The sequence below is a fragment of the Macaca nemestrina genome, chromosome 2, assembly GCF_043159975.1.
Source record: "Macaca nemestrina isolate mMacNem1 chromosome 2, mMacNem.hap1, whole genome shotgun sequence".
Lineage (NCBI taxonomy): Eukaryota > Metazoa > Chordata > Mammalia > Primates > Cercopithecidae > Macaca > Macaca nemestrina.
The window spans coordinates 113,598,860-113,609,524 of NC_092126.1; the positions used below are offsets into that span (position 1 = coordinate 113,598,860).

The 10,665-nt window shown below is 45.7% G+C and overlaps 1 protein-coding gene across 2 annotated transcripts in view; it reads left to right on the forward strand.

Moving 5' to 3' along the window:
- The first annotated feature begins 592 nt into the window (after positions 1 to 592).
- LOC105480469 (RNA binding motif protein 5) overlaps positions 593 to 10,665 on the forward strand; it is a 32,875-nt gene continuing 22,802 nt past the window's right edge. For both annotated transcript variants that reach the window (XM_011739396.3, XM_011739397.3), the window contains exons 1-4: positions 593 to 745; positions 2,102 to 2,171; positions 3,718 to 3,883; positions 5,375 to 5,530. In XM_011739396.3, coding sequence (XP_011737698.1) covers positions 2,155 to 2,171; positions 3,718 to 3,883; positions 5,375 to 5,530 — 339 coding nt within the window. In that variant the 5' untranslated portion in view covers positions 593 to 745; positions 2,102 to 2,154. The remainder of the gene's footprint in view (positions 746 to 2,101; positions 2,172 to 3,717; positions 3,884 to 5,374; positions 5,531 to 10,665) is intronic.

Sequence of the window (10,665 nt, forward strand, 5' to 3'; positions counted from 1 at the left end):
TCTCCTTTTTTTTTTTTTTTTTTTTGAGACGGAGTCTCGCTGTGTCTCCCAGGCTGGAGTGCAGTGGCGTGATCTCGGCTCACTGCAAGCTCCGCCTCCCGGGTTCACGCCATTCTCCCGCCTCAGCCTCCCAAGTAGCTGAGACTACAGGCGCCCGCCACCACGCCCGGCTAGTTTTTTGTATTTTTAGTAGAGACGGGGTTTCACCATGTTAGCCAGGATAGTCTCGATCTCCTGACCTCGTGATCCGCCCACCTCGGCCTCCCAAAGTGCTGGGATTACAGGCTTGAGCCACCGCGCCCGGCCACGGTCTCCTTTTAATGTAAAACATTAAACAATGTTTTACACCGTGCCAGTGAAAGCAAACTGTACTCTCTATGGCGCTAGTAGCAAAAGCAAAGAATTATTACCATGCCTAATAGAGAGGAGCCCTAAAAACAAATCCAGGTCTGCAAAAGCCGATCGACAACTCTGTGGTGATTTAGAAGAGAATTGCAAGAAACACAGAGCGTCCCAAGTGACAAGGATGGTCTGGCGACCACATTTCCCGGCAGCTCTCGCGCAGCCAGGCCGCCTAGAGCATTGGACTCATCCGCAGGAGGCGGGTGACAAAGGGAGGGGCTAGGCGTGAGGTACTGTGGGTAGGAGACGGCCGTCGGCGGAGGCGCCATTTTGTGGAGCAGCCGAATCTTGTTGGAGGTTCGGGGACGCAGAACCGCTACTGCTGCTTCGGTCTCTCCTTGGGGTAAGTGCGGTGGCTGTCTAACGACGGTAGGTTCTTGCCATTGGGGCTGGCCCCCAGGCCTCCCTTGTCAGCTGCCGGAGGCGATTGATCAGCTCCAGCCGGTTCTCTAGAGGGGCTAAATTACCCCAGGCGTTGGAGGGCCGCGCCCTTCCTTGTTGCCAGCTCTGTCAGTTTCCAGAGGTCGTCCAGCCAGCTCAGCCTCTGGCCTGCTTCTCTCTGGCTGTGACTTTGCCCCTTGTGGGTACACGTCCCCTAATCTCCAGCCCAGCGGAGCAGTGGAGCCGTCGCCTGTCCCTCTGGCCCTCCTCGGGAGCGCCCTGGCAGTCTCTGGCCGCCATCCCCCCTTAACTGCAACTGAATCGCTCTCTCCGAAAAGCTGTTCGGTGATGGCCGATCTCCGGGTTAGGAACCTCTTGGGAGGCGGGAGGGGTGTGTGCGGGGAGGGCAGGCCGGACGCTGGAGTCGGTCGAGCAGGCCGTGACGCCGCCATCTCGGCCGCGAGACCCCACGGAGGTGGGTGCCGGCACCGCCCGGGAGAGAAGGGGCAGCACCAGTGAATATGCCTCGGGACTTGTTTCCCCCCAGTGGTTCTTTTTCATTTATTAATTTCAACAAATCATTGAGCATACGCTCTATACTAGGCTCCAGAGACTACTGGAACTGATTTCTTGGACCTCGCGCTCATCGAACGCGGTCCAGCTGTGTGATGTCTCATTACCAACGGGGAGCAGGTGGGCCGGGCTCTTCGCCACTCAGTGGTTTGTAGTCATAAGAACTGACTCAAGACGTGGTGGTTATTGTTACCTAGGAATTAGGTCGTTTCTAGCTTTGCTCTTGTCTTATGCGATATGTTATTAATGTAGTAGATTTCAGTCAGCTCAGTATCCCAGCTTCTACGAGGTTTTAAATTTTTCATCAGAAATGTTTGAATTTCATGTTGCTCTTTGTATTAAATGAAGACACTTGGATTAATGTTTTAACGGTCAACTATCCCACTAGAGTTGCTTTGATACAAAACCAAAGGAGCTCATTGCAGCTCTGCCCTTTTTGCTTTGTAATTCTAAGGTAGGAGCAGGGAAGGAGTCTTCTGCTTGCTCCATATTATGATTCTGTTGTTAAATCTGGAATCTAATATTTTAAAGTATTCTTAATCTTCCGGTTTTGCTCATGGTTAACAAAATATTAGCATGATTTTAACGTTGACAGTTTGTCCCCACCACCTCCCTCCCTTAGATAATCGCTGTCAGTGATTTGAAGGTTTGATGAACTCCCAGCCTCAGTAGTATCCAAGCTTATGGAGCTGCTCACTTAAGTGATCTCTGAGATTTACAGCAATTACTCTCTCTTGTCTCCTAGAAAAAATAAAATTTGAACCTTTTGGAGCTGTGTGCTAGATCTTCAGTGGGACAATGGGTTCAGACAAAAGGTAAGTTACTATAGTACATAACTTTGAACTCAACATTTCAGTGGGGACTGAACTCTTTGTTTAAAATAGTTTATCAAACTAATATGTGAGCGTTTTGTGCCAGGCATTGCTGATGAACACCTTCATGGTCCTGTTGTCACAAACTAACAGTCTAGTGAGAGAAAGTACTGTGTGAACATGCTGTGATAAAGTATAGGGTGCTCTTATGACACATAGGAAGTATGTCTTTTTCTTGATCACAGCCAGGAAAGCTTCCTGGAGAAAGTATTCTCTGGAAGGAAGCTGAAGGATAAGAAATAATTTTAGGCAAAGAAGGACAGGGTAGAATGGGTCCCTGAGGGTTCCCTGTGTGGACAGCAACCTTTGCAGAATCCAGGAGATCATACAGTCTGGCACTTAGCACAGTTCCTGGCTGTGGTAAGCAATCAATGAATGCCAATTCTCGTTATTGTTCCCTAAATAGCAAGATGATCCAGACTTAGAGAGCTGAGAAGCTTAGGACCGTGTGTTACATGAAAGAAAGAGCCAAAGAATTAGTGGAAAATTAAGATGAGAGCATTTGGCTATTGGGTACACACTCTCAGACCATTTGATTTAAACACACAACCTTACTCAGCCATCTGCCTTTTTAGTATTGAGGTCAGTCCCTGTGGTAGATCACATTGACAGGCCCGAGGGACCTTAGGAAATGTTCATGTCACATGGTGTTTTAATGCTATGTCAGCAGTCTGTGGTTCTAAATAGCTTATTAAATTAACATTTACCCCTTTGGGGTGTCTCAGTCCCATATTTCCTTTGATTCTTTTTATTAAATTTGTATAAATGAAGCCCTTATAAACCTTTCCTTTGCCACAGTTTTATGAATCTGGTAAAACAATTTACAAAAGACCTATTTTATCTGTGGTCAAATAGGTTTAAGCCCCTTATTATTAGGTTTTCTCATGAAGCCCAGTGCTGCCCTTCAACCAAAAATAAACCAGATGTTATAAGAAGAGTGTTCTCTTAAGGGGTGCTAGTTTTGGGTAACTATCCAGTTATATCTGACAGACAACTAAGTTGCCTGATGGGGAAAAAAAAGACTAACTTAGTTCATCCAGGTTTTTGGTCCATTTTCTAGTAGATATGATACTCTTGAGAGTAGATGAGCCAGGGATGTACTTAATTTCACCCTTTAAAATTGGGTGAAATTCGAGTAACTGCTTTTTTCCTGTTTTTGGTCTGAATCAGGGATGAAGGGATAATATGTAGACTCTAGGCTTGACAAAGTGCAAAAATAAACTTGGATAACATGACCCTTTCTTAAAAATATTCAACCCAAATGTTTGTTTCAAATTTAGCATAAATTCCTGACAATTATCATTACATTTAGGGATATAGGTATTTTCCCAGTGGTTATTTTAGTAAACTGGAATTTAGTAATACATTTTAACACTTTAAACTATTTGGATATATCTTATAAACTGATCTGTGGGGTGTGTGTATTTTTAACTCTTTTAAAGGTACAAAATGTGACTGACTTTAGAATGAAAATTATTTTCCCTGGCAGAGTGAGTAGAACAGAGCGTAGTGGAAGATACGGTTCCATCATAGACAGGGATGACCGTGATGAGCGTGAATCCCGAAGCAGGCGGAGGGACTCAGATTACAAAAGATCTAGTGATGATCGGAGGGGTGATAGATACGACGACTACCGAGACTATGACAGTCCAGAGGTGAGTGACCAGTGGCTGCATAACCCCCAGAAACACCCTGAGTCTTATAGTAATAGAAACAGCAGCCAGGCTGCCAGGCCCAGTGGCCCCTTCCCATAATCCCAGTACTTTGGGAGGTCAAGGTGGCCAGATCACTTGAGGTCAGGAGTTCAAGACCAGTCTGGCCAACATAGTGAAACCCATCTCTACTGATAATACAAAAATTAGCTGAGTGTGGTGGTGGGCACCTGTAATTCCAGCTACTTGGGAGGCTGAGGCAGGAGAATCACTTGAAACCTGGGAGGTGGAGGTTGTAGCAAGCCGAGATCGCACCGCTGCTCTCCAGCATGGGTGACAAAGCAAAACTCTGTCTCAAAAAAAAAAAGAAAGAAATAATAGCCGGGGTTTACCTAGGGCTCACCATGTACTTTTGAGCACTTGACTTCATGAATTCATTTAGGTCTCAGTACAGCCTGATAAGGTAGGTGTTATTACCGTTTTAAAGATGAAACAATGGGGTTATGATAACATATTAGTTCTGTGTTTTGAAATGAATGATAAATATAAGTTGTTGGCCAGGCGCGGTGGCTCACACCTATAATCCCAACACTTTGGGAGGCCAAGGCAGGAGGATCCCTTGAGCCCAGGAGTTCAAGGCCAGCCTGAGCACCATAGGGAGACCCTGTCTTTAAAATAATAATAATAAAAATAATAAAATATAAGTTGTTTTAGTTATCTCGGTATATCTTTTTTTTTTTTGAGACAGAGTTTCACTCTTGTCACTCAGGCTGGAGTGCAGTGGTGCGACCTCAGCTACTCAGGAGGCTGAGGTATGAGAATTGCTTGAGCCTGGGAAGTGGTGGTTGCAGTGAGCTGAGATCGTGCCATTGCACTCCAGCCTGGGCGACAGTGTGAGACTCTGTCTCAAAACCAGAAGGCTGGGCGCAGTGGCTCACACCTGTAATCCCAGCACTTTGGGAGGCCAAGGTGGGTGGATCATGGGGTCAGAAGATTGAGACCATCCTGGCTAACATGGTGAAACCCCGTCTCTACCAAAAATACAAAAAATTAACTGGATGTGGTGGCAAGCGCCTATAGTCCCAGCTACTGGGGAGGCTGAGGCAGGAGAATCGCTTGAGCCCGGCAGGCGGAGGTTGCAGTGAGCCGAGATCATCACACCACTGCACACCAGCCTGGGCAATAAGAGGGAAACTGTCTTAAAAAACAAACAAACAAAAAAACAGAAAAAGAAAACACTGCAGACTGGGCGTGCTTGTAATCCCAGCACTTTGGGAGGCCAAAGCAGGAAGGGTCACTTGAGGCCGGGAGTTCAGACCAGCCTGGGTAACATAGTGAGACTGTCTCAAAAAAAAAAAAATGTCAGTGAACATTACCATGGAATGCTTGTATCAGTTCTGTAGACTTCCCTCTAAGGATAATTTCTAGGCACGGAGGGCCTGTTTCAAAGAGTACAGGGTGATGTTAATTGTGATTTTGTTTATTGTGACTCAGAGAGAGCGTGAAAGAAGGAACAGTGACCGATCTGAAGATGGCTACCATTCAGATGGTGACTATGGTGAGCACGACTATAGGCATGACATCAGTGACGAGAGGGAGAGCAAGACCATCATGCTGCGCGGCCTTCCCATCACCATCACAGAGAGCGATGTAAGGGGAAATGACAGTTATAACCAGCAGTCAGTAGGCACAATGAACTTTGAGCTTCTACCATTATTTTCTCATGTTACTGTTTTATCTTAAGCCAGTAGAGGTTGTGTATCCCTTATACAAAATGCTTGGGACCAGAACTGTTTTGATATTTTGGTTTTTTTTTTTTTTCTAAGTATTTGCATTTACATAAGTTTAAACATTTGCATTTACATAAGTCTAAACATGAAATTCATTTATATTTTGTATATGCCTTCTACATGCCAAAGGTAATCTTATACAATACTTTAAATAATTTTATACACAAAACAGTGTGTGCTTTGGTTTTTTTGTGTGATATTTTTGTTTCTGTTTTTTACACAGGGTCTCGTCACTCAGGCTGGAGTATAGCAATGCAGTCATAGCTCACTGCAGCCTCAAACTCCTGGGCTCAAGTGATCTTTTTACTTCAGTAGCTGGCAAGTGCATGCCACCACACCCGGCTAATTTATTTTTTGTAGAGACAGGCTAGGCTAACTGTGTTGCCTGGACTAAAAGTTTTGACTGCCCTTTTGTCTGTGACCTTTCAAATAAGGTCAGGGGTGGAATTTTCCAATTGTAGTGTCATGTCAGTGCTCAGAAAATTTCAGATTTTGGAGCATTTCAAATTTTTGGATTAGGGTTGCTCAACCTGTATCTCAGCTAGTGAAATATTTTTCTGTCTTTAGGGAGGAGTTCTCTGCACTAGGTTCAGAAGTAAATTACCATATTGGCCTCATGCCTGTAATCCTAGCACTTTGGGAGGCCAAGGCGGGTGGATCACTTGAGGTCAGGAATTTGAGAACAGTCTGGCCAACATGGTGAAACCCTGTCTCTACTAAAAATACAAAAATTAGCTAGGTATGGTGGCATATAGCTTTAGTCCCAGCTACTCAGGGGGGCTGAGACAGGAGAATCGCTTGAACCTAGGAGGTGGAAGTTTAGTGAGCCAAGATCACGCCTTTGCACTCCAGCCTGGGTGACAAAGCAAGACCCTGTCTCAAAAACAGAAGTAAATGACCATATTTATATTTAGGCTTTGAAGCTCAATGTATGAGTGTTCTGAATGTCTTTAACCACAAGGAGCAGGTCTTGTGTCTTCATTAGCTCCTATAAAATAATCAATACATTTTTATTGAATTAGTTACTTATTAGATGCGGTTGATTGGTAAATACCTAATTTTGTTTTTAATCTGGCCACCCTTTTATTAGTTGAAAATTAAACTACCCATTTGAAACCTTAGAAAAGCTTGTTAAAAAGGAAGGTTCATTCAGACTGGCCAATTAGAGTCTTAGTGTACTTGGCACTGCCTGATTTCCAGCAGCATCTCTGGTCCTCACCCTTCCTTCCAGCCACACCCTACTTCCCACATCCTGGACTTTGGACATGTCCATTGCTCTACTGTTGTGCCTTTTTCTGCTTGGAGATGCCGGTATGTAAAGCCTGATCTATCAGGCAGAGCAGCTGCTTCGTTATTCTCTTTCTAAGGCACTGTATTCATGACCTTTACTGTAGCTATCAACACACATGTCTTCATCTCTACCACAAGATCTCTGAAAATAGGCCTCTGTGTGACCTAGTCACCTCTGTGTCCCCAACCCTTGAACACAGTATGTTACTCAGCCAGTGCTCTTGGTAAAACTGAATGTGAGGTTTTAAAACATGCTTTTAAAAGATGTAAATACACAGCATTGTGCCAGTATTTGTTTTATTGGAGTAATCAAAGTAATATTCTGACTATAGTTGAATTTTGGATGAAGCTCAAAATAAGCGTTGGATTCCCATAGCTTTGGGTTTCTAAACCCTGGAAGTAATGAATGTGACAAATGTGAGACGGGATATTAGAGTTAATAGTGGGTAATCGCCGGGCGCGGTGGCTCAAGCCTGTAATCCCAGCACTTTGGGAGGCCGAGATGGGCGGATCACGAGGGCAGGAGATTGAGACCATCCTGGCGAACACGGTGAAACCCCGTCTCTACTAAAAAGTACAAAAAAAACTAGCCGGGTGAGGTGGCGGGTGCCTGTAGTCCCAGCTATTCAGGAGGCTGAGGCAGGAGAATGGCGTGAACCCGGGAGGGGGAGCTTGCAGTGAGCTGAGATCCGGCCACTGCACTCCAGCCTGGGCGACAGAACGAGACTCCATCTCAAAAAAAAAAAAAATAGTGGGTAATCATTCCATTATTTGTGATCCACTGCACATCTGCTATACTGTACATGTTAGATGCTACAGTGATACAGAGCGATGGATCTTGCCTCTAAAAAGCTTATGGATGAGTAGCTAAGGTCAGCAGATAATGGTGACAATGCAGAATAGAAAGGGGTTAGAGGCCGAGTATGGTAACTTATGCCTGTAATCCCAGCACTTTGGGAGGCCAACGTGGAAAGAGTGCTTGAGCCCAGGAGTTGAGTCCAACCTGGACAACACAGTAAGATGCATCTCCAAAAAAAAGCCAGGCTTAGTGGGGCACTTGTCTGTGGTCCCAGTTACTTGGGAGACTGAGGCAGGAAGATCGCTTGAGCCCAAGAGGTCAGGGCTACAGTGAGTCGTGTTCACACCACTGCACTCCAACCTGAGCGACAGAGCAAGACCCTGTCTCAAAAAAAGAAAAAGAGGGTCATGTTGGAAAAGGTCCTATTGAAAGAGGTCTGCCTAAGAGCTCTTGAAGGTTATTTAAGGGAAATTGTTACTAGTGGAGGGTAAGGAATCTTCTATTTTTATTTTTGTGAGACAGGGCCTTACTCTGTCACCTAGGCTGGAGTGGCGTGATTGTGGCTCACTGCAGCCTCCAACTTTTGGGCTCAGGCAATCCACCAGCCTCAGCCTCCCAAGTAGCTGGGATTACAGGCATGTGTCACCACTCCCAGCTAATTTTTTTGATCGTTTTTTTTTTTGTAGAGACAAGGTCTCTCTTTGTTGCCTAGACTGGTCTTGAACTCTTCAATCAGTCCTCCCGCCTGGGTCTCCCAAAGTGCTGGAATTATAGGCGTGGAAAACTAAGGGAATGGTGTGGTAGGTGGGCCCTTCAGGCAGAGGGGCATCACATGAGCAGGGAATAGAAAGGTACTGAATCTAGGTAAGGCCTAGCAATCCGCTTGATTTGACTGGAGTCAGGCTTTTGGCAGGGGAGGGATGAGTGGCAAAATGCTCTTGTGGCTAGGGGCTAGAATTTTCAAAAGCCTAGCTAAGCGTAAAAGAATTTTTACTGAGGGTTGGCCAGGCGCAGTGGCTCACGCCTGTAATCCCAGCACTTTGGGAGGCCAAGGTGGGCAGATCACGAGGCCAGGAGATCGAGACCATCCTAGCTAACATGGTGAAACCCCGTCTCTACTAAAAATACAAAAATTAGCTGGGCATAGTGGCAAATGCCTGTAGTCCCAGCTACTTGGGAGGCTGAGGCAGGAGAATCGGGAGGCTGAGGCAGGAGAATCGCTTGAACTCAGGAGGCGGAGCTTGCAGTGAGCCGAGATCGTGCCACTACACTCCAGCCTGGGCAACAGAATGAGACTCCATCTCAAAAAAAAAAAAAAATAGGAATATTACTAAGGGTTTTGATTAGTAGCAGAGGCTGCTCTAGTTAGACAGGAAGGGCAGAACTGAGTTCAGTTAGCTGTGGCAGTGGGGATGTGGGAAGGAGCTGCAAGAAGTCCTGCAGCAGTTGATTCAGGAAGCCTTGCTGATTGATCAGATTGTCCCCTTAAGGTGGAGTCTGTTAGGCATGTGGCCCTAGGACCTTGCGGAGGAAGTGGACAACATAGGTAGCACAATGCCCTTAGCAGACTTTTTGGGGCTGCCTTGCTGATGATAAAAAACTTTTGTAATGCTGTGTATTTTAGGCTTCTTCAGGGAAACGAAAGTGGCTCCTGTAAGAAGGCTGGTTTTCAGCACAGAATTTCTGAGTTTCCCAAATATTACACAAAATTCTTAGAGAATTTGCTTGTTGGGATCTTAGTATTTGTAAAATGTATGAAGAACATCTGAAGAGAATCCTACAGTCCCTCTGTCACATATGATATCAGTAACTTGTTTGTTGTTTATTTTTTCTTTTTGAGATAGCTAATTTTGTACTTTTAGTAGAGACAGGGTTTCACCTTGTTGGCCAGGCTGGTATCGAACTCCTGACCTCAAGTGATTGGCCCGACTTGGCCTCCCAAAGTGCTGGGATTATAGGCGGGAGCCACCTGCCCTAAGTATCTAATTGCTCTGATGACTAATTATTTTTTACTTAATAGGTTACTGCATATGAACCTGAGTCACAGGGTGGGGCCAGGCTCCTCACTTTTTTTTCTTTCTTTCTTTCTTCTTTTTTTTTTGAGACAGTGTCTCGCTCTGTTGCCCAGGCTGGAGTGCAGTGGCTCAGTCTCGCCTCACTGCAACCTCTGCCTCCCGGGTTCAATTGATTCTCCTGCCTCAGCTTCCCAAGAAGCTGGGATTATAGGCATATGCCACCACACCTAGCTAATTTTTGTATTTTTAGTAGAAAATACAATAGGGATTAAACCAGGTTGGCCAGGCTGGTCTCGACCTTCTGACCTCAGAAGGTCAGAAGGTGACCTGCCCACCTCAGCCTCCCAAAGTGCTGTATTACAGGCATGAGCCACCACACCTGGCCGCAGACCCCTCACTTTTATGTTAGAAAGTAGGTAATTATGGGCCGGGCGCGGTGGCTCAAGCCTGTAATCCCAGCACTTTGGGAGGCCGAGACGGGCGGATCACGAGGTCAGGAGATCGAGACCATCCTGGCTAACACGGTGAAACCCCGTCTCTACTAAGAAATACAAAAAATAGCCGGGCGAGGTGGCAGCGCCTGTAGTCCCAGCTACTCGGGAGGCTGAGGCCGGAGAATGGCGTGAACCCGGGAAGCGGAGCTTGCAGTGAGCTGAGATCCGGCCACTGCACTCCAGCCTGGGCTACAGAGCGAGACTCCGTCTCAAAAAAAAAAAAAAAAAAGAAAGTAGGTAATTATGTTCCACAAAGTCACCATAAATACTGAACCATTTCTTGTAGGGGAAATAGAGTTGGGTTTCTGTGAGCCTGTGGTTGCGTTTTTGTCGGCTGCTCAGCATGGAACCTTGTTTTATGTGTTTCTATTTGAAGATGACTTACTTAATATGTATC